Source organism: Trichophyton verrucosum (assembly GCF_000151505.1).
Source record: "Trichophyton verrucosum HKI 0517 chromosome Unknown contig00810_1.f1.exp, whole genome shotgun sequence".
NCBI lineage: Eukaryota > Fungi > Ascomycota > Eurotiomycetes > Onygenales > Arthrodermataceae > Trichophyton > Trichophyton verrucosum.
This window is the reverse complement of record NW_003315249.1, coordinates 8,400-30,767: the sequence shown is the minus strand read 5'-3', so window position 1 is coordinate 30,767 and position 22,368 is coordinate 8,400. Positions and strand designations below refer to the sequence as shown.

Below are 22,368 nucleotides of genomic sequence, written 5' to 3'. Positions count from 1 at the left end.
ATATTTTACCCTAGGCTTCATGGTGTACATGGGGTGCTGATATGTTCAAGTGAATGCAATAGACTTTTAGCTTTGATGCATTATTATGAATGAATGACATGAATGCCATAAATGAAACATTGAAGGAGTAATGGTATGAAATAAGGGGCAATTTATCCCCCCATATACATGAGATATTGTAATATATATATACATGTAATTAATTATCAACAACACTCGGACTGAAGTCATTCCACGACCCGATTATGGTAGGATATGGGCAGTAGCTAAGTACTCTTCCGTAGAGTATTTGGCTGTAGCAACGGCAGAATCTCCGTCCAATCACGGCGGCAGCATATGTTTTTGGGTAATTTCTCACTTTGTGAACCAAGGGAGCTATTAGGCAACCTTTGATCCTGTCGATTCTCGCATTCAGGGCTTTCCTCATGACCCCATTTAATACATACATCTATAACATCTTTGCCGAATCTCTGCCATCGATCAAACAAACTTTCACCAGCCTTCGCTGCATTGAACTCTTGCCCAACAACCTTCCAATGCATGAATATAATTTTACCAGTATTTGGTAACTTGTTCTGTTGTTGTAACGAGGTGAGAGCTCTGCCGACCTGTCTTAGCTCGGCCGCGACCTTAGACGAGTGACGGGTATTAGAATCCACAAGTATGATACCATAGAGAGATGGCACGACACTGCTGTTCTCTGACGAGACCAGTGAAGTCAACCATCGAGGAATGGAAGAAGGTGCTATTGATGATCTGCATGATGGTATGTAGCGTCGAAGTAAGCTTATTGTTGTGTCTGATAGCGAGGATCCGAGAAAAACGGGAAGCTTCAAAATGGGAGAGCCTTTCATTGCATTAGGCCTGTTGTTGCGGCCTGATATATCGGATGAAGATCTGGTCAACGTAGTCTCCAATGAGCACTTGTCATTGCTATTATGAGAATGGTATGACTGGAAGGAAAGCGCTCGCTGAGGCGCTGGATCCATGGGAAATCGATCCGATGGAAAGCTAGCATTAGGCTGCATGTTCTCATAAAAAGGGACTCTTTTGACAGGTTGCGACTTATTATGACAGGAGTCATTTCTCGGGAAAAGTGTGGAATTATCTTCACTTGGATTAGTTATATCGGCTAACTCTCGACCAGGCGATTTCTTGCTATGTAGCGGTTCCCCGAATGTTTCTGTGGTATCTGGGAGGATGCACACTAGGTTTGACACCGTCTCGTTGGAATTTTCCTGGGTATTGACACAATTAATAGTCGAGGATCCACGTTGAGTTCGAAGGCTGAGCTCCTGCTCAGACTTATGAGATGTTGCTTTCACCACAGCCACTTGGTTAGGTCTCTGTTGATCGATCGAGTTGTTTTCAGCAAACAAAGGTTGGGATGAGTTGGCAGCACTTGATGCTGTCACTGTGGTAGCTGAGTTTTCCGAATGATCTACAATATATTCAGGTTTTTTGTCAACTGGATCGAGCTTTTCAGCTAATTCAGCAACTTCTTGTGATAGTTCCTCAACTGGAACGGCATTAGCAATTCGGGCCAGTTCTTGTAAGTCTCTGAACGACACTGCTGCCTCATAATCCCTATCTGAGTGGATTTTCACAATTCGAGGGAACCGAAGGGAGTAATATCGAACACCTTGAGGTTTATCGAATCCGAAGCCGGTCATTTCCACAACGAATGGTATCCTAAATACGGTCTGAATCTCCGGTATTCTGACTTGATCGACTCGAAAGGAAAAGGGAACATCATCAGAGTCAGAATCACAGGCTTGGAACTTCCCCAGTTGGTTGAGAGTTTGGAACAAGTTAGTGTTGATATTCTGTTTATTCAGAATATCAATAACGCGGAAGGCTGGTTTTGGTGAGAGCAAGTCAACGTCATCATCCAGACAACCAACGAAGAAAGAAGTCCAGGATAATCCTTTAATATGACTAAGGGCGGCAGCGTCCCGAGAATCATATCTCCCCCCCAGTAGAATGAAATCAGCTATGTCTCCTAAGCCTGGGATAGACTCCTTTTTGAATTTCATCCAGCAGCAGGAAAATTCACGAGTATCCTGAGAGAATGTTCGGAAATATGGCTCATTCACTCCCTTCAAAACAAGCCCTTCCCATTTCTGGGCCGAGACAAGAGCGAACTCTTCTTTTAAGTGTTCATATGCACTAGGCACAGAAAAATCTATATCAAATTGCGTTGCAACCCCAGCCAGCCCATGGATCGGATTTACAACTTCTTTAAGAAGAGCCCTTCGTTCCCCATAGGGCTTGGATAATGCGACATTATCATCTAGAAGCAACAAGTCGAAAAATATGATATATAAATGTTCCCGAGGGTCTGGCCTAGAAAAGAGGGGGTAAGTAATGATGAATAACCAATAACGTAGGTACATACGCACGGAGAATCGCTTTCAGTGCCAATATACGTTCCTGCTCTCATGATATGCCTTCGTAAATGATGAAAGGGGAGGATATCATTGGTAATATCACTCCAAACCAATAGTTCACCTTCCAGTATGCATCGTTTGGAAAATCGACAGCCAGGCTTTCGGATCCTCAGCGAATCCTTAATAGCAGTATGGATATTTTTTCTATCCACCGTTGAGTCTTTGCCACTCTTCGAGAATATTCGGATACATTTGGGACCCATTTCCAAGTCAATATGTACCTGACAGTACTCTCCATCATATTTCCTCTCGATGCTCATTAATCGCTTATCAGCCATTCTGCAGCAGTGTCTGAGGTTTCTAGCCTTATAATATTCCGGCCTCCCAACCTTGACACCAACCTGTGGAGCAAGATGAGGAATAGCTAATTCCATAAGAGTCCGCCCATATTCTGGATCAGGGCATGGCGGGAACTTCTTGACTGGTCCGCGATCCATTGCCTCCAAGGCCCCCTTTAAGCTGCTCTGTACCGAAAGAAGGGCCGGAAGCATGAAATGAAACTTTCGCAGGGACAATCGCTGTGGAATATTAACAGGAGTGTATTCCCTGAGAAGCAGCCTAGTAAACCATTTTGCATCACGGCTAGTTAATCGGCGAAATATCGGTTTTAAGGCTTCATCTACCTGAATAGCAGTACGCTGGTGGCGCACATCCGGAGCGGAGAAGCGGCATCTGGACGCGATTTTAGTCAACGCAGAATCTATTTCCTCGACAGTCACAGGGGAGTCCTTTAATAATTCGTTCTCTGCATCAGCCATAACTCGCTCGACGCATTCGGCAAGATCGCCGCGGCCCGGAGTCTTCCACGCCTCCAGCTCCCGCCATCGAGTAGCTCCAAGCAATAAACATCGTCCTATAATTTTAACTAAGGCCGGCTCTTTGAAGCCATGAACGCGGTCAGGCCGTAATTCGGGGAAAAGGCACGAGAGGAAAGCCACGTAGTCAGTATCTCCTCCGTGAATTTTCTTCTCGTGAACACGGAACCAATTGGTCACAGTTGCCACATCAGGATCTCTGCTTTTGCCGGTAGTCGTGGCCTTTATAGTTCGGTTTGCATCCAAGCTCGAAAGCAAGTCGCATATATAAGAAAAGTTAAACCCCATGTCCAATCCGGTAGCGCAGCCTATGGATTGACTCGAACAACTGCATGATGTAGGCAACCGTCTACCCCCGATATGCGCACAAACACGAAAGTACAAATAGCTAGATGGATTATATACTGGGTATATAGGAGTTCAAAGAATGAGACAGTAATATAAAATCCGCATGCAACTGCAGATTTCCAGACTCACCAAACTTGCTGCTATCTTCGCAAGTAGATGGTTTGCGAGAGCTAACGAAGACGTTGACTTAAGCGAGATTTCCGCGTCAAAAAACACGCGGCAGGCGCCAAAGCACGTGACCCAGCCGCCTCTCCATCCCAAGCATCCATTTCTGCGATCCTTCAACGACTAGCTACAGAGTCAAAGGCACCAAGCTTTGCAAGCAAGCGTTAGGATGGGGATAGGGCACTGTAACGGCTAGCTAAGGGTGATACGTTCATTCAATAAGACGCCATGCTCGTCCTTGATAGAACTTGGAACTGGGCCTAGTGACGTCATAGCTGACGGCTCAAACATCTATATAAGAGGATCAAATAGATCTCAGGCTATTGTCTATAAAGTACTACATCACACTACACTTCAATTATTACGCAAAACACTTCATATCAGTAATGTCTTCTGAAACGTCTGGAGGATTTTCGGGGGGTGTCAGTGGTGGAAATCAAGCTGGTAGAGCTGGTACTGCCGGCGCTGGAGCTACAGATCCTACCCGTGCTGGAGGCGGTGCAGCAAAAGAGTCAGTTCGGGAAATGGGTCAGGGAGTAAAGTCTGCTGCTGCAGGTGCTCATGTGAGTCAAACATCAATTGAAATACAGCAGACATGAAGACTGAGAAATATGGGTAATATAGGGATTTGGCGAGAGGGTCCGTGGCTCTGCTGGTGCATTTGTTGACCGAGCCATGAACGATCCAGAGGGTGCTGCAAAGAATGAACGTGTCGTCAGGGAAGGCCAAAAGGAAATGCACACTGGAGATTTCAGTCATTCCACGAGGGAAAAGGAAGGACTGCCACATAGTGAACGGGAGGTGAATATGCAGAAGGGTGCTGGAACTGCTCAGCCACCTCCTGAATACTACTGACTGCGTTGTATGAGTATTTCGCTTCCAAGTTCATTTTTCGGGTTGATGTGGAAATTTACGTTCAAATTGAATATAAGCACATAATAATGATACATGCTTGGGGAGCTAGTTGCTGCTAGAAATGGTTTCGAGATCCTTGGTCGTTCTATCGAAGATAGTAGTGATAAATTGTAGTCATATTCCAGTCAAGTCTCGAACTAGCGAAACAATAACTGCGAAACGAAGCCGGGTCTAATATTATTTGGATATGTTAGTAAACTAAGCACTATTCATCTAGCGCGAGTTCTACCTACACATCCCCATTTAATTCAGTCCATTCTTTGCCTGCCCTCGTACAACGATTTGATTTCGCGTTCTATATAGCAAGCATTGCTACAGCAAGCGTTGCTGATGATAAGGCCCCTTAGGGGATTGCCCTTATATCGTTGTCGATTGAGGTTAAAGGGGCTCCTCAAAAGTATACCGGGGTGTAGCAGAGTATCATACACTCTGAATTTAATGCGCAGGAGAGATACAGTAACAAAAACATGTACATGTTCGCTCACAAAATGCCTTGTTTTTGCAAACTGTTTAGTTAGGGTTAGCGACGTAAAGAGCGAGAACAAGGGGCGGTGGGGAAGAGTGGTATATCTAGTTAGGGATACGTACTCAAGGTAGATACGTTCAGGCATGACATTGCCCTCGGCGTCTTCCATTTGAACAACATTCTCTTTGATATCCCGTTCGTGCTTTCGTTCCTTTTCGAGGGTCTCCCACAGTCGTAAGGCTTCATCAATCTTGGTAATTTCTCTGAACAAACTTGTCTGTTGGGTAATACCAAGGCACCTTAAACCGTAGATATGTCGAGCCTCCGAAAAGTGCTTATCAAATGCACGGCGACCCATGTAAACGAAATTCCCGCATATCTCGCAAGAAAATTCCACTCCAAGTCCATGAAGTTTGTACAGCCAGTAAGGTATAGGCTTTCCATCCCATGCTAATGGCAACTTCAATGGATTGTAGACCTTTTCATCATTATCACTCTCTGACTCAGAGTCTCTGCGCTTTCCTGGACCCTTGTCTCCAGTGTCGGCGAAGAGCGCATCAAGCTCCATTTGACGTTCGCGCTCTGTCATTCCCTGTTTCCTCTCAACATTGACACGAGTAGCTTGCCGTTCTTCCTTGAGGGCCTTTGCTAGGGATGAAATGCGATGCTCACGCTCTGCAACTGCGCGCTCTTTCAGCACACGGACCAAGGCATCTTTGGATTTTTCGGACTGTGATTGTTGCGTCTCAGAGTCGCCATTGGCTTTCTTTGCCTCAGCGGCTCTAATATGCTTCTTCCCCTTCAAGTGATTCTTATACACATTTTCATTTGTAAACTCCTTTTCACAATCCGCACACCATATTCCCTCTCCTGTACCCTCTGTCTTTGGGCCAGTACCGTTCTTAGATTGCGATTCCTCGGTCCAGCCTGGCAGTTTCTTTGCCTCCCAAAGCTCTGCAAACTCGGTATCAAAGCTTGCAAAAAGTTCATCGAGAGGTTCCAACGGGTTCGATCGTTTGATAAATCCTTCCAGGTATGCAGCGAGTTCGCCAACGTAATTAAAGTACTGATCCGTAAGTTTGTTGGCTCGTTTCACGGGTAACTCCGGCTGGGTAAATGTGTCAAATAGGTCCAGATATTGCAGATACGTCAGGCGTTTCACCCCTGGTAGATTGAGATATAGTTCATGAAGCTTTGTGAGATCAAAGAACTGGCCCAGTGATTCCTCTCCAGTAAACATATTCTCTATCTCTTGTATAGCAGCGTCGTTCTCGCCGGAGCCTTGCCGATATGCCTTTTCAAGATTTTCCACGGGCTCATTTGGGTATCGGCGGTGAAAATCCTTTATCTCTTCCAGGTGTTTATAGAACTCATCCATAGGATCGCCGACGGTTAGAGACTGGATCTCTTTGGCGCGAAGCCCGTTTGCATCTTCGTAGATATCTAACAGCCGTTGAGACTGCTCCTGTATGCGATTGAGAAATCTAGCAACTTGATGGTCACGGAGAAGTCGCTCTCGAATCTGATTTTGGCCATTTCTATGGTTAGCCGGTGACATCTAGCATTCTGTTAATTGACCAGTACAATACTCACATTGCGAGGCTCTTCAGCAACGCGGTCACTGATACCTTGCTCAAGCCTCTCTAGATCCTCATGGATGAACCTCTGATCTTCTAATAACATCTCGGCGTTTTGAATATGGTTGCGCAGGAATTAAGTACCGTTGGAATGATAATACTCGTTGTTGTGTTGGCTTTCTTACTCTCTTCTTCAGTTCGTTTCTCGATATCTCAATCTGTTGTTCGTCACAAATTTAGGAGCTCCAGAAAGCTTAAGAGCATCACGTGACAATGAACCTAAAAATCTCCCAGCGAAAAGAAAGAATTCAAGTTCAACTTCTTCGCGTCGTCGCATTCATGAAATAAGTCCAGCTGATCCGTGTTTTTGTTTAAATATACTTGGTTGATAAACTACAAGCAGCTCTACATTATACAGATTGTCAGAATGGCTGACGGCATTGACAGACAGGCGGATGGTAGGTTACTGTTTCGAGATTTACCTTGAACTGCGCAGCTAACTAGAGAATACTACAGAGCGGATGGAGTTCTCGACCTCGAAGGAGGTCACTGTTGCGCCGACTTTCGATGACATGCACTTGAAGGAGAATCTCTTGCGTGGCATATATGCGTACGGATACGAGTCGCCTTCAGCCGTTCAGTCTCGCGCAATTGTTCAGATCTGCAAAGGACGAGATACCATCGCCCAAGCACAGTCTGGAACAGGAAAAACAGCTACTTTCTCCATCAGCATCCTCCAGGTCATTGATACTGTGCTTCGCGAATCACAGGGTATGTTTTGTTGTGTTCATGTGAGAGCAGGGTAATTTGAAGCTGACCGAGCGCAACACAGCCCTTGTCCTTTCTCCTACTCGAGAACTCGCAACTCAGATTCAATCCGTCGTCATGGCCCTGGGAGATTATATGAATGTACAATGCCATGCGTGTATCGGTGGCACAAATGTTGGTGAAGATATTCGAAAACTAGAACACGGTCAACACGTTGTCTCCGGAACACCAGGCCGAGTTGCTGACATGATCCGACGCCGACATCTGCGTACTCGTAACATTAAGATGCTTGTTCTTGACGAGGCAGATGAACTACTCAACCGCGGATTCCGAGAGCAAATCTACGATGTATACCGGTACCTACCTCCAGCCACTCAAGTTGTGGTTGTTTCTGCCACTCTACCTTACGATGTTCTTGATATGACGACCAAGTTCATGACAGACCCAGTGCGCATTCTTGTCAAACGTGACGAGTTGACTCTCGAAGGCCTCAAGCAATACTTCATCGCTGTGGAGAAAGAGGAATGGAAATTTGACACACTCTGTGACCTCTATGATACATTAACTATTACCCAGGCAGTTATTTTCTGCAACACAAGACGTAAGGTCGACTGGTTGACGGATAAGATGAGAGAAGCCAATTTCACTGTGTCCAGCATGCATGGTGAAATGCCTCAAAAGGAGCGAGACAGCATTATGCAAGATTTCAGACAGGGCAACTCTCGAGTCCTGATATCTACTGACGTTTGGGCTCGTGGTATTGACGTCCAGCAAGTCTCGCTTGTTATCAACTACGATCTACCAAGCAATCGTGAAAACTATATCCACAGAATTGGCCGAAGTGGTCGATTCGGTCGCAAGGGTGTAGCTATCAACTTTGTGACTAGTGAAGACGTCCGGATCCTGCGAGATATCGAACTTTACTACTCAACTCAGATTGATGAGATGCCTATGAATGGTACGTGGCTCTTAAGTTTAACTACAATAGCCATGACCTTTTCTGCTAACTTGTTCAATTAGTTGCCGATCTCCTTGCTTAAGTTCCTCGTGGCAGACTGGTCTGGCACTAATATGCCCGCCGGATATGAGTTGAAGCATGACTGGAGGATTGAAGACGAACGTGATTTTCGGTCACCACACATAGCATGCCTTTCATGCACCACCGGCTTAAGCCGTGGTACAACACCAACGTCTAGCATTTCGCCTCGGATGGCTAAATGAACATGTCTCGAAAGAGTACGCGTGGGGGAACAGGGGATATTATTAAAACGAGTATGTTGCCATTCACAGCCATTATTTGAACAACATTTAACTAACGCCAAATTCCTCCTCTGATGCTAGAATTGTTTACTTTTTCTTAACGCAAATTCTTCTGTTCGAGGCTTCGATATGATGTACTTGAGCCTCTAGCTTTGATGTCTGTTAATGTCTCAATCTTTTTCCGGTTAGGATAGACCTGGAATGCAAGGCGTGCCTTTGCTTATAGCCTAGGCAAGACACCGCTATCCGATATTCTTACTGTTTTCATTCACTTTTTTTTCATCAGTTCTACGGCACACTTATGGCAAGCTGTGTGCTGGCAACAGTGCCTTCCTTATAAGCGGCTTTGGTTGACTCCAGGATAAAACTAACCCATTCCATTCCATCCGTACATCCCACAGCCCGAATTCGCAGGTGTAGAACAAGCCATAAGCAGAGTCGTTCGTTAAATATATTATGAACACAAGATTGCACACTGGCGGGGATAGTAAGTCGAGTGATTGATGGTATATAACTTAACTAGTATCAAAAGGATGATTATCTTCTGCAAAAGACAAAACGGAAGAAATGTATTATGCAGGATACGCCGAAAAAAGAGGGAAGACAACAAGCAAAGCCGAGAATAGCCAAGATATATATGGGGGACAAGTCCCGGTTCCTAAAACTGACATGACATGGGCAAAAAAAGGCGAAGCCGTGCCATGGGAAAAGAATAGAAGCGCTGCATTGTCAACCTCCACGTTCGAGATACCTCCGACCACCAACCACCAACCGAACCGAACCATTTCTTACCCTGTTGAATGAATAGATGATGGGTAGTAAAAAGGGAAAAGAGAAAATAAAATATAAAGCAGATCAAACGAATGTGTCGTGTCGTAAAGTAGGATCCAAACGCATAATAACCCCGTGATAATGCAATTGATACTTGTAAGCGGTGTAGTAAACTTAGGTACGGCGAAAGTATAAGAAGGATGGATGAGAATAATAGAGGGGAACCAATGAACTCCGTAAGCAATGGGTATGTGCAATCCGCGGTGTTCGGAGGCGATGGCGGAAACAGGATTTGTTGGTGTGGGGGAATTGGATGATCGCATACTTTTGCTAAAGCATGGCTAGCCAGAAGGCTTTAGGGAGACGGCACTTGAGGATGGATTGCTTCGAATTGATCTCCTGGATTTATTGCCCGACGACGTTCCTAGGGAAGGCTGTCTCATCCATCTGGATATTCAGTTAGTGGTTGAACGAGGGATGATGGCATTATAAAGATGATATGCTTACACTCTGACTTTGCGATCATCTCCAGCCGACGCAAACATTCCAGGATCAGTTGGATTCCAGGCGACTGCATTGACGCAGCCAGAAACATGGCCTTCCAGGGACTCAACAAGTCGACTGTTCTCCTTATGCCAGATGTAGATTTTCGCATCTAGTAGTAACGGCTGGTTAGGTATGGCAGGACTGCTTATGGGGAGATGGGGGTTAAAGACATACCTTCACTGCCACTGACAACAAAATTCTCAGCAGCTCCGCCAAAAGCGCTTCGAATAAGGAAATTGCCTTGCTTCTGACCCAAAAATCGTCGAGCCACCTCTGCTGTCTCGATATCAAGGAGCTGCACTTCGTTTTCAGACATGTTAACGAGCATAAACCGCGAGTCAGCGCTAACACTCAGACAAGTGAGATCCAGTTTGAGGAGAACGCTGTACTCTTCCTCGCGGGTTATAAAGTTGTAAACATAAATTCTCTTTTGCAGAGAGATGGCAATCAGTCGTTTGCCATCCGGAGTTATAGCACAGTCGCGGACCCGGTATTGACCAGGCCAGGTATATAGTAGGGATTTATGGGGGACACTCCAATGGCAGAGCTGAGACTGGCTATCGAGAGAACCTGTGACGAAGGACTCTCCATCTGGAGCCCATGATGCGGATGTGATTGGTGCATGGTGATGTTCAATTGTCAAAAGACAAGTTCCACTCTATGATTGTTCTTGGTAAGTATATTGAAGACACCATACAAAGGCAGCATTGACATACCGGAACATCCCACAATTTAGCCTTGAAGTCTTGAGAACAAGTGATTAACTTGGTATCGTCTGGGCTCCATGTAGCGTAAGCAACGGGCTCACTGTGCTCCGTCAACCGATGTATTATTTCAAAGGTTGTAGAGTCATATATCAAAACCGTGCAGTCGCGGCTTGTTGTGGCAAGTTTGGTTCCATCGTGGGAGAATTCCAGGTACCAAACCTCATTGGTGTGGTGACTGAGCTCGAACGCCGTCCGGAGTGGGAAACCGCTTTTATCACACAAGTGATCCGAATACAAGGAAGGAGACACTGCGGTGTTGTGATATAGACAGTTATTTATTTGGGTTTGCTTTACTTGGTCAAGCAGGACTGCTAATCGGTGATCTGGTATCATGACGGAAGGAGAGATAGACCCTGGGCATAAGGTTAATATCAGTGATAGCGAGATAGATATTAGCTCAGGAATACTAACTAGTGAGTTCCGATAGGAGGTTCTGCCTAGATTCATTAATGGTACGTCCCCAACCGGCTCGTGCTCGCAGGTTCTCAGGCGTAGACATTAGTAGACTAGCTAATGGTTAGTGACCTGTCCAGCGCTGACGTATCATAATCTGGAGTGAATACCTACCTCGAAAGAGCGTGGAGTTGTGTGATATCATGGTTCAATGGTGTGAGTTCCTGGCGTAGGACAACCAAAGCCGTTGTCAGGTCCCGTCGATCGAGCAGCTCGAGGAACTTCTGTTGCCTTATGCAGAACAACATCTCGTTTTCGTTGGCACCACTGGCCAGGACAAGGCCATCTCGTTTGGCAAGCTGTTTACCAGTTACGCCGTCTAGTTCTCCAGCATCCCCATCGGGGCAAAAGGAGCTCAGGAGTATCCTCTCGGCCTCATTCCAGTCTCCGCCCAATATGGCAGTCCTAAAAGCAGCTACACCGGGACTCTCAAGCTCATACTTGCTCTCAGCTGTCAAGGTAGAAGCAGCCTGGTGGTAACCCAGCTCGTATAGACTCTGTATCAGTATCCTCGTAACTTCCTCCCGGTCGTGGCCGCGGTATGTAGGGGATAGGGGAGATGATCCGTTCGACATGGTGGCATCCTGATATTCGGCTTGCGACTGTTTTCCAGCAGGGGAATTTGGAAGGGGCGGCTTTTGAAGGGAGCTTGAGGCACCGTTCGAGACGGACGTAAAACCGTTCGAATTGGAAGGGGAAGGGCCACCGTCTGGTCTCATAACGTCAACAGTATACCTTCTGCGTTTAGTAGGCGGGCGTTCGTTTTCCGTCGGAGGTCCAGTAATAGTAGTAGCAGGTGCTGCAGCAATCTCCGTGCTATGTTCAGCAGCTCCTTCGGCAGTATTCACCCGGGTGGGCTCGGAGCTCTCAGACTGGTCAGAGGGTAGGTCTTGACGGCGGCGTCGGCGGTTACGGCGTGGCCCGGCCTCAGAGGGCGTGTTCGTAGGCTGCTGGGAGGGTTGATCAGGTCTTCCCAGAGCAGGTAGGCTATGCTGAACGGATTCTGTCCTTTGGATGCTGCTATCCCTAGGGATTAGCAACAGGTCAGAATGAACAGAATAGTATTCTCTCTCTCTCTTTCTTTTTTTTTTTATTCTTTCTTTTATCTTTTATAGTCTTCTTCTTCTTCTGGTCAGGTTGGAACTCACAGGGAGCTCGATGATGGATCAGAGAGGCCGGGTCCAGCTGAGACAGGTGTATGTGAGGGAGGTTCGTCTGCCAGGTCGAAGACAGCGTCTGAGCCTTTCAGCCTGGTTCAATAAAGAACCAGCTGAGGTAGGCCGTTTTGTCAAGGAGGGAGCTGGAGGGAGGGATATAGATGGCCGTGGAGCAAGGTCCAGGGCAGTGGCCAGCGGAAGGAGTTGGTAACGGTCTGGAGGAGCTACAAGAAGTAACTGACAAGGGAAATAGAGGTTAGATCACACAATCTAGCCGTCTGGCTACCTGTAGCGGGCTGAAGGAGAGAGAGATGAGAGCGTACGTACGGGCAGATGTTGGATATCAAGATTGCACTGCAGTGAATAGATATCCTAGCGAGGCGATAGCAGCAAGGGACAAAGGACTGTGACAGGTAGCCGGTGAGAGAGCACGAGAGAGCGTAACAAGCGGGGGTTTCGCTCCGTCTATCGATCTTCTGCTACCTGATAGTGGTGGTGAAGTAGAAGAAGCTGGTTGGAAAGGGGGAGCGAGGTTGATATTTAAGAAGATGAAGACGAAGACAAATGGAGGGAGAGACGAAGATGCATATTACGGTCAAGCTTTCATCGAGCGAGAAGATCAGCCACAACGCCCTATTTGTTGACTGCCAGTGCTCTCTACCCTGGCTTTACTGCTACTGATTTCTACCAGCTGAGGATCCTGTGCCCTATTTCTCGTGTACTCTGTGTTTACTGTTTGCCTGTTTGTTGCGTCTGCTGCTTGCTTGCTGACCATGTTTTGACTGCCAGTTGCAACTTCTACCGCTAAAAACGCCTCCATCGAGGGCATCAAAAGCAAGAAGAAGAAGAAGAAGAAGCCGTAATGAAAGTCCTCAGTGTAACTAGTCGCACTGTTGAGACTGTTGAACGGTTGACAGCTCGATGCCCAAGGTGACTGCAGAGCAGCAGCAGAAGAACCGTCCGGCCCAGCAGCAAAGATCGCTGCCAGCCAGCGTCTCCGTCATGCGTAAGGTACCTCCACATATACACGAGCAGTCACTATTACGTCTAGGGGAAGTCTGTTTTGCAGCAGGTAACTCGACGGTCTCTGCTTATCCTACATGGGTTCTTGTCTTGACTTTGGGTACCTCCTTCACGGCTTCTCGGCGGAAAGTGACCTGTCTTTGCCTTTTGGCCTCTGCCAGGCCCCTTCATCCCCATGCTAGTGACGCCAGCACATGTGATTGGCGAAGTGCCGCCTATCAGAGGGCGAGAGTTGGGCTGCTTGTTCAATCGGGAAGACGCAGAAAGTGCTGGATACTGCAGCAGCTTGGATGCGTCGATGTATCTGGCGTGGCAGGGCTTGACGGGCCGGACAGGGACAGGATACGCTGCAGAGGAAGAGATATATATCTCTTGGACTTCCGATTGTTATTCCACCCTCTCCGTTGACTTTGGGGATGTCATCTCCCCAGCTCCCGGCCTCTCCTCGCCTCCCGCCGGCCACAGCTAGTCCGATTGCCCAGGGCCATCAGATGACCCTCACCCGGCCTGGTGAGTTACCAGTAGTTGCGAGTCCGAGAGCTATGTATGAGATGGACCTGGCCCGGCGAAGCTGAAGCTGAAGAAGCTGGCGGGCTCCTCGACTGTCTTACAGCTACAGACGACAAAGAGAGAGAGAGAAAGAGAGCAAACGGCGAAGGCAGCCCCGTTGAACATAGGGTCTCAAATATCAGAGCACCTTGGCAGCCGAGATGACTAGTTATCTACATGCTAGCTCACGCCGTAGTTGCTGTATGAGGCGGACAGGCGGACAAAGTAGAACACCTGTAAAATAGACACCAAGTGGTAAAAGGAGAGCAAGCTGTATGATACTGGGACTCGGACGACCGTCTTTCAGGCCACGACCGTCTCTGCTCGGCCTCGTCTCTGCTGCGTCGACGTCTTCTGCTGCTGCTGCTGCTGCTGCTGGTGCTATTGATGGCGATGGTGATGCCTGCAGCGCCCTAAAGCAGCACCAAGATCCAACTCCACCGCGCAGCTTCAACTTCGTCTTCACCACCAACAACAACAACGTCAACAACAACGTCGACGACACCACCAGCAGCAACAACAACAACTGCAGGTACAGCAAGGACGACGAGAGAGAGGAACTCGACGAGAGCGAGGACAGCCACAGCGTCGACGGCTCCGAGACAGAGAGCACATCGTCATCGTCTACTGCACCGATTGAAACGAGGTCGCCGCCAGCCATGGCACCCAAGGACTCGAAGGAGGAGGCCGGGGATGAGCAGAAGGGAGTCGTCTTCTCCATCTCCGGCCCTGTCATCGTGGCAGAGAACATGATAGGATGTGCCATGTACGAGATGGTCGGTTGCTCCTTTGACCCCCTGCCCTTTGGCGGGTTGTTTACAGGATGGATTGCTGATTATGATGATGCCTGCAGTGCCATGTTGGAGTCGACAAAGTCGTTGGAGAAGTCATCAGAATCTCAGGAGACCAGGCCACCATCCAGGTCTACGAGGAGACAGGTACGCAGTCCCCAGCAATTGGCCTGTCTGAATAGCCTGGCGTAGCCCCCCCTTCTGACCACTAACTGACTGACTGCTGCTACTACTACAGCCGGTGTCACTGTCGGTGACCCCGTTATCAGAACCGGCAAGCCGCTATCCGTCGAGCTGGGCCCCGGTCTGATGGAAACCATCTATGACGGAATTCAGCGTCCTCTCAAGTCCATCTCTGAGGTCTCCAACAGCATCTACATTCCCCGTGGTGTGGCCCTGCCCGCTCTCGACCGCAAGAAAAAATGGGCCTTCAAGCCCGCCGGTCTCAAGGTTGGTGACCACATCACTGGTGGTGACGTCTGGGGTACCGTCTTCGAGAACAGTCTGCTTTACGACCACAAGATTCTCCTACCTCCAAGAGCCCGAGGAACCATCACACGTATCTCTGGGCCCGGTGACTTTACCGTCGAGGAGAAGCTGCTAGAAGTCGAGTTCAATGGCAAGAAGACCGAATACAGCATGATGCACGTATGGCCCGTTCGTGTTCCTCGCCCGGTCAACGAGAAGCTCGCCTCCGATTCTCCCTTCATCGTCGGCCAGCGAGTCTTGGATTCTCTGTTCCCTGGTGTCCAGGGCGGTACTATCTGCATCCCCGGTGCCTTCGGCTGTGGAAAGACCGTCATCAGTCAGAGTGTGTCCAAATTCTCCAACAGTGACATTATCGTCTACGTCGGCTGTGGTGAGCGCGGTAACGAGATGGCGGAAGTCTTGATGGATTTCCCAGAGGTGAGCCAGTCCCCCATTACTACTTACTACCTCCAAGCTTATGTCTAGCTACTAACTTGTACAGCTTACAATCACCATTGAAGGACGCAAAGAGCCCATCATGAAGCGTACCTGTTTGATTGCCAACACCTCCAATATGCCTGTGGCTGCCCGTGAGGCCTCCATCTACACCGGTATCACCATCGCAGAGTACTTCCGAGACCAAGGCAAGAATGTTGCTATGATGGCAGACTCCAGTTCTCGTTGGGCTGAGGCTCTCCGTGAAATTTCCGGTCGTCTAGGAGAGATGCCTGCTGATCAGGGTTTCCCCGCCTATCTCGGTGCCAAACTTGCTTCTTTCTACGAGCGTGCGGGTCAGACCACTGCCTTGGGCAGCCCCGAGCGAAAAGGAAGTGTCAGCATCGTCGGTGCCGTTAGTCCACCTGGTGGTGACTTTGCTGATCCCGTCACCACAAGTACACTCAACATTGTCCAAGTCTTCTGGGGTCTCGACAAGAAGCTCGCCCAAAGAAAACACTTCCCGTCCATCAACACTTCCATATCCTACAGTAAATACACAAGCATTCTTGACAAGTACTACGCCAAGGAGCACCCCGAGTTCCCCCGACTACGTGACAAGATCAAGGAGCTGCTCAGTAACTCCGAAGAACTGGACCAGGTCGTGCAGCTCGTTGGAAAGTCTGCTCTCGGAGATGCCGACAAGATCACGCTGGACGTGGCCACCCTGCTCAAGGAAGATTTCCTTCAGCAGAACGGGTACTCTGACTACGACCAGTTCTGCCCCCTTTGGAAGACAGAGTACATGATGAAGGCCTTCGTTTCCTACTACGAGGAGAGTCAGAAGGCTATTGCCCAGGGTCAAAGCTGGGCTAAGGTCCGAGAAGCCACCAGCGCCATCCAGACTGCCCTCCGAAACATGAAATTCGAGGTCCCTGATGACGAGAAAGAAGTCACCGCTAAGGTATGTCCCCGTCTTCCATCTAACCTGCAATACATATATACATAAAATTATTTTACTAACCTGTCTGCAGTACGATAAAATCCTCCAAGACATGTCTGAAAAGTTCGCCTCGGTGTCGGATGAGTAAATATTTCGGTTTTTACCCCTTTCTTCCCTTTTTTTGTTCGTACAAATGCAAAATGTCAATTCACCGAATAAACTGGCCTACAGGACCAAGGTGAACCAGCAAAGCCATTTATCATAATAATCTATCCTGCCCGTCGGGTCAATAGACTGTTGAGTTTCTGTGCCATCCCGCGAGGTCAGCATTTGATATATTTATATATACGTAGACGCAGTATAGGCAGCAGCATTATCAACATCACACTATAAAGCCCCAACTTTTTCACCACCTTTGTCTCCCAGTCAATTCACTATATATTTGCTTCTTCGAATACTTCTGCCTGCTCTTCACTCTAGTCATCATCATTATCATTATCATCACCCCCCTCGTCTATCAATATCAAGTCAATAAATACACAAGCTGCGTGTGACGAGGGTCAGCTGCACGTGAACAGGCCCAAAAACTCTCCAAAACATCGAACTTGTTCAAAACGCCCAAAATACACCAGACAGGAGAATATACCTAGCCCAACCACAACCAACCCTTGCCCAACCACGACATCTTCACCAAGACAGCTTCTTTGGTCCTGCTCTTCCTCTTCGCCGGTGCCTCCTTCAGCTCGACTGTACATTATATCGCCAGACCATGGCGGCCCAAGCTGGCTATTCGTAAGTACTCTTCTCCGTCTCCTGCCCAAGCACACCAAACCCACGATCGGCCATGTTGCTAATGCAGGAAACTCGCCTGGGTGTAGGATAAGCGTCAACGACCCTAGTCTGATCTCTCTCGTCAATAAGTTGCAAGATGTCTTCACGACCGTTGGAGTATGTTGTTTTCCTACCCCTGGAGTGGGCACCGAGCGTACCCATACCGCCTAGACAGAACGCAGACCCTGACCAGCGGCGCACATTATACAGGCACAAAACCCGATAGATTTACCACAGATAGTCGTCGTTGGATCGCAATCCAGCGGAAAGAGTTCCGTCTTAGAGAACATAGTGGGAAGAGACTTGTGAGTTGGATAAGGCCCCCCCTCCCTCCACCTCCTTCTGGGAGCAGATGTTTTGCCTCCCCTACAGAGTATGCTGGGAGGACGTTTAATGGTTAACATGGCGGATTTACCAGTTTACCACGAGGGTCTGGCATTGTCACTCGACGACCGCTTGTCCTCCAGCTTATCAACAAGCCCCGCTCCGAAAAACAATCGAACGGTGTCAAGGAAGAAGACAAGCTAGATACTACCGACAGCGAGGCAAACATCGATGAATATGGCGAGTTTCTTCACATTCCAGGCCAGAAGTTCCATGATTTCAACAAGATCAGAGAAGAAATCGTCCGTGAGACAGATGCGAAGACCGGTCGCAATGCCGGAATCTCCCCCGCGCCTATCAACCTGCGAATCTATTCTCCCAACGTCCTCACTCTCACACTGGTCGATCTGCCCGGTTTGACCAAGGTGCCCGTCGGAGACCAGCCAAAGGACATCGAGAAGCAGATAAGAGAGATGGTGCTGAAGCAAATCAGCAAGTCGAATGCGATTATTCTTGCCGTCACGGCTGCGAACCAGGATCTGGCCAACTCCGATGGTTTGAAGCTTGCTCGAGAAGTTGATCCAGAAGGACAGAGGACGATTGGTGTTTTGACCAAGGTCGACCTTATGGATGCTGGAACTGACGTGGTGGATATTCTCGCTGGCAGAGTTATTCCACTACGCCTTGGATATGTACCGGTTGTCAACAGAGGACAGCGAGATATTGAGAATAAGCGCACAATCTCGTATGCTCTTGAGCATGAGAAGAACTTCTTTGAAAACAATGCCACATATTCTTCTAAATCTGCCTACTGCGGAACACCATACCTTGCAAGAAAGCTCAATGTGGTATGTGTCACTAGGAATCTTTAAACCGGGTATAGCTTACGACTAACTGTTCACTTTTAGATACTTATGATGCACATTAAACAAACCCTTCCCGATATCAAAGCCCGCATTGCATCATCGCTGCAGAAGTACAGCGCCGAATTGAACCAGCTTGGTGACTCGATGCTTGGAAACAGTGCCAACATCATTCTCAACATTATCACAGAATTCAGCAACGAGTACCGAACTATCCTGGATGGTAACAACCAGGAACTTTCATCTGTTGAGCTCTCCGGTGGTGCACGTGTTAGCTTCGTTTTCCACGAACTATACTCCAACGGTGTCAAGGCCATTGATCCCTTCGATATGGTGAAGGACATGGATATCAGAACAATGCTGTACAACTCGTCCGGTCCTTCACCTGCCTTGTTCGTCGGAACAGGCGCGTTCGAGTCTATCGTTAAGCAACAAATTAAGCGACTCGAAGAGCCTAGTTTGAAATGCGTTTCTCTTGTCTATGACGAACTTGTCAGAATCCTTGCTCAGCTCCTGAACAAACAGCCTTTCAGAAGGTATCCACAGCTAAAGGAAAGATTCCATGGAGTCGTAATATCATTTTTCAAGAAAGTCATGGAGCCAACGAATAAGCTTGTCAAGGACCTCGTTGCCATGGAAGCTTGCTATATCAACACTGGCCATCCTGATTTTATCACTGGACACAGGGTAAGATTTTCTCACAATATCCTTGTCTAATGACATACTAACAATGGACGCATAGGCTATGGCAATCATTAACGAACGACAAAATGCATCGAAACCAACGCAGGTTGACCCAAAGACCGGAAAGCCCCTACCACCCTCGGCCACTATGCCGCAACGATCTGCTAGTCCCAGTCTCGACCTTGGTGACTCCAGCCCAGGCTTCTTCGGCAGTTTCTTTTCCTCGAAGAACAGCAAGAAGAAGATGGCTGCTATGGAGGCCCCTCCTCCAATCTTGAAGGCTTCCGGAACCCTATCAGAGCGAGAAAACACCGAGGTTGAGGTTATAAGTATGTCTGAACCTGTAAAACTCCTTTAATTAGCCGCCTACTAACCTCTACCTACAGAACTCCTAATTAACTCGTACTACAACATTGTCAAGCGAACCATGATTGACATGGTGCCCAAAGCTATTATGCTCACCCTTGTCCAGTAAGTTCCAGAGCACTTATAGCCCTAAATATCGGCTACTAACGCGAATCATCAGGTTCACCAAGGATGAAATGCAAAGAGAGCTCCTAGGGAATCTCTACAGGGCAGAAGAACCGGATGACCTCCTTCGCGAAAGTGAATTCACTGTCCGTCGCCGCAAGGAATGCCAGAGAATGGTAGAAAGTCTCACCAAGGCCAGTGAAATTGTCGCCCAGGTCCAATAGAACAACCACCATGAAACGTCAATATAGGAGCCTCAAAGTCCGTTTCCTTACCAACCCCAAAATAAACAGACGTATAAGTCCCGGTGAATGGAACAAATCGCCAAATGAGAAAATCACTACTGAAAATACAACTTAGCGCCACATTCGATCTTGATAGAAATACGGTTTGGGTGTGCTGCCATGCAGTCTTTATTCCTTACATATTTACTCACCCAGAGTAATTGATATCCCCTTTCCAATATGTTCTATATCATACACTATTAATCATCTTTCTCAACGTTGTTTCATATTGTTACTCGTCTCTGTCGGTCTTATGTGCTCATGATAAATATTTGTTTGCTCCTGACGATTTTTATTAGGTTATCATCTTTCTTAATTGTAACCCCGTCATCAACATGTTATCTTCTCTTGGTTCTCTTTTCCTGTTAGTTACAGACCCGTCTAAATTAACTATATTATGTCATCAGAAATCCACGGATCAATAAAAATACGACAAAGTTAAGCATGGACCAATAAACTTTCTGATATAAAATCCAAATTAATACCAAAGCTCATGGAAAAGGGAACAGTGTCAGATTACGATATTGACTTCTCTCATGGTAAATTTATCATGAAAACAAACTCATTTTATGCTATACCAATACGTCATGAGAGTGTTATGCTCCTTTTTTTCAGGAAGGTCCGAATCTCAAGCTTCAAAATCCCCCACAAGCATAAGACGTGTTTGTACCAACCAATGGATAATCTATATCGGAGAATAAAGGAGGCGGGTAGGTTGCTCAGGACACATTCCTAAATACTAATCCAATCAAAGTTTTCCCTTTAAATATAGTTAGTATTGCACTGCCTAGTGTATGGAATTCATCTGCACACCCCTTCCATTGATCCTGTATATGGGCCATCCAAATCTTGATAATCCCTTACGAGGATCTGCTGCAAAACCCATAAAGGCATGCATCATATACGCTGAGGATTTTACTTCGGTCTCAGTGTTTGCAGTTCCATTGCTGATATCCTCTGATGTGCCAAATAATTGAGCCACGTCAGAGCCGTGGTATGATCCACTCTCTGGGAATAGAATTGAATTAGGCCATTCGCTAATATATATATATAACTGGGTTGGGACACACATTGCCGAGCGGTAACTTGCTTCCCTCGCATTCGAGCACGTGAATCCAGCCAAGTTAAACAAATGCCACGCCTTTTCACTTATCGTGGTGATATTCAAGGCGTGGGTTAAACTTACTATCATAGCAAACATTCTCTTAGCTGCACGCTCTTCATAGTTCGAAAAGACGAGCTTCTCATCGATAGTTGGGCGGAACACTGGCGGTAGTTGCAGATTGCTGGACTCGGGGGACACCTTGGCTGCTGCGGCTAGGACATCCGTAGCAGTCTTTGATCTATAACGCAGGGTAGTGTATCACCGGAACCACCACAGCCAAGCACTTCAGATGAGGTATACTAGTATTTCTCAGACTGTTCTGGGGTATTAGGCAAAAAGCTTATAGCACTGCCAGGCATAGGTACGACAGCATAGACAATAGGGTCCTCAATATAGTTATACGTATAGTAATCAACCGTAACTCCACCAGCCGGGTGACAGGCTAGAGTAATACGGCAAGGATCACTCCCGAAAGCCGCAATGTTATCTCGAATCCATTTTATTGCCATACGCTGATCAAGCAGTGCAATTTTCCAAGGAGAGCCTGGCGCACCAGGGTAACTAAAAACATTGAGGCAGTAGCTGTTTACCAGTTAGGTGCATGCATCGGTATTTACGAACGGCGAACTGCATGCCACCTACTTCATTGACACCACGATAATACCCTCCTTATCGCCAATGTATTGACCCTGATAAAAGGGGTTGTTTGTGCTACCGAGGGAAAAGCCTAGAACATTGCAAGATCCGTTAACCCGATTGATATCTATTAGAGAAGGTATAAAAATAGACCTACGTCCTCCATGAATCCAAAGTAACACGGGTTTCTTCTTCTGTGACGTATCCTGCGCCCAAATGTTCAACTTCAGGCAATCCTCACTCTGGGGCATCACATATTAACTGGCAAAAATTGGCGATGATGATTGCTGGAGGGCTGTTCTATTCAGGTAATGAACTGATTTGCCTGGAGTCTGTAGGCCGGCGCTTTAGGTTCACACCTATGTCTTAGCCAACAACCGGCTTCTTAACCAACGGTCATTGGCAGCTTTATCAGGACATCCAGGACTAGTAAATAGACGATATCTTGGTTAATGTTGGACGACGAAAAAGAGGATACCCGGTCCCCTTATAATATTCCAGGA

At 47.4% G+C, this 22,368-nt stretch overlaps 7 protein-coding genes across 7 annotated transcripts; 3 read left to right on the top strand and 4 right to left on the bottom strand.

Moving 5' to 3' along the window:
• Positions 1-266: 266 nt before the first annotated feature.
• Positions 267-3,553, bottom strand: TRV_06755 (ATP dependent DNA ligase domain protein; the record flags this gene model as incomplete). Its single annotated transcript, XM_003019160.1, has 2 exons — positions 267-2,346; positions 2,403-3,553. 2 exons carry the CDS (start codon positions 3,551-3,553, stop codon positions 267-269), a joined length of 3,231 nt encoding a protein of 1,076 aa, XP_003019206.1.
• A 611-nt stretch (positions 3,554-4,164) lies between these two features.
• TRV_06754 (uncharacterized protein) lies at positions 4,165-4,633 on the top strand (the record flags this gene model as incomplete). The annotated part of the gene is made up of 2 exons (XM_003019159.1): positions 4,165-4,341; positions 4,403-4,633. 2 exons carry the CDS (start codon positions 4,165-4,167, stop codon positions 4,631-4,633), a joined length of 408 nt encoding a protein of 135 aa, XP_003019205.1.
• A 541-nt stretch (positions 4,634-5,174) lies between these two features.
• Positions 5,175-6,842, bottom strand: TRV_06753 (uncharacterized protein; the record flags this gene model as incomplete). The annotated part of the gene is made up of 3 exons (XM_003019158.1): positions 5,175-5,199; positions 5,282-6,624; positions 6,753-6,842. 3 exons carry the CDS (start codon positions 6,840-6,842, stop codon positions 5,175-5,177), a joined length of 1,458 nt encoding a protein of 485 aa, XP_003019204.1.
• A 321-nt stretch (positions 6,843-7,163) lies between these two features.
• TRV_06752 (uncharacterized protein) lies at positions 7,164-8,544 on the top strand (the record flags this gene model as incomplete). Its single annotated transcript, XM_003019157.1, has 4 exons — positions 7,164-7,194; positions 7,241-7,507; positions 7,569-8,462; positions 8,525-8,544. The coding sequence occupies 4 exons, from the start codon at positions 7,164-7,166 to the stop codon at positions 8,542-8,544; spliced, it is 1,212 nt and encodes a 403-aa protein (XP_003019203.1).
• A 1,494-nt stretch (positions 8,545-10,038) lies between these two features.
• On the bottom strand, positions 10,039-12,020 carry TRV_06751 (uncharacterized protein; the record flags this gene model as incomplete). The annotated part of the gene is made up of 4 exons (XM_003019156.1): positions 10,039-10,190; positions 10,256-10,739; positions 10,798-11,254; positions 11,416-12,020. The coding sequence occupies 4 exons, from the start codon at positions 12,018-12,020 to the stop codon at positions 10,039-10,041; spliced, it is 1,698 nt and encodes a 565-aa protein (XP_003019202.1).
• A 2,285-nt stretch (positions 12,021-14,305) lies between these two features.
• TRV_06750 (uncharacterized protein) lies at positions 14,306-20,064 on the top strand (the record flags this gene model as incomplete). Its single annotated transcript, XM_003019155.1, has 12 exons — positions 14,306-14,968; positions 15,101-15,727; positions 15,792-16,688; positions 16,759-16,800; positions 16,899-16,952; positions 17,148-17,615; positions 17,709-17,803; positions 17,917-18,670; positions 18,731-19,372; positions 19,428-19,698; positions 19,756-19,840; positions 19,896-20,064. 12 exons carry the CDS (start codon positions 14,306-14,308, stop codon positions 20,062-20,064), a joined length of 4,767 nt encoding a protein of 1,588 aa, XP_003019201.1.
• An 847-nt stretch (positions 20,065-20,911) lies between these two features.
• TRV_06749 (uncharacterized protein) lies at positions 20,912-22,116 on the bottom strand (the record flags this gene model as incomplete). Its single annotated transcript, XM_003019154.1, has 3 exons — positions 20,912-21,410; positions 21,530-21,790; positions 21,872-22,116. The coding sequence occupies 3 exons, from the start codon at positions 22,114-22,116 to the stop codon at positions 20,912-20,914; spliced, it is 1,005 nt and encodes a 334-aa protein (XP_003019200.1).
• Between the last annotated feature and the right edge of the window lie 252 nt (positions 22,117-22,368).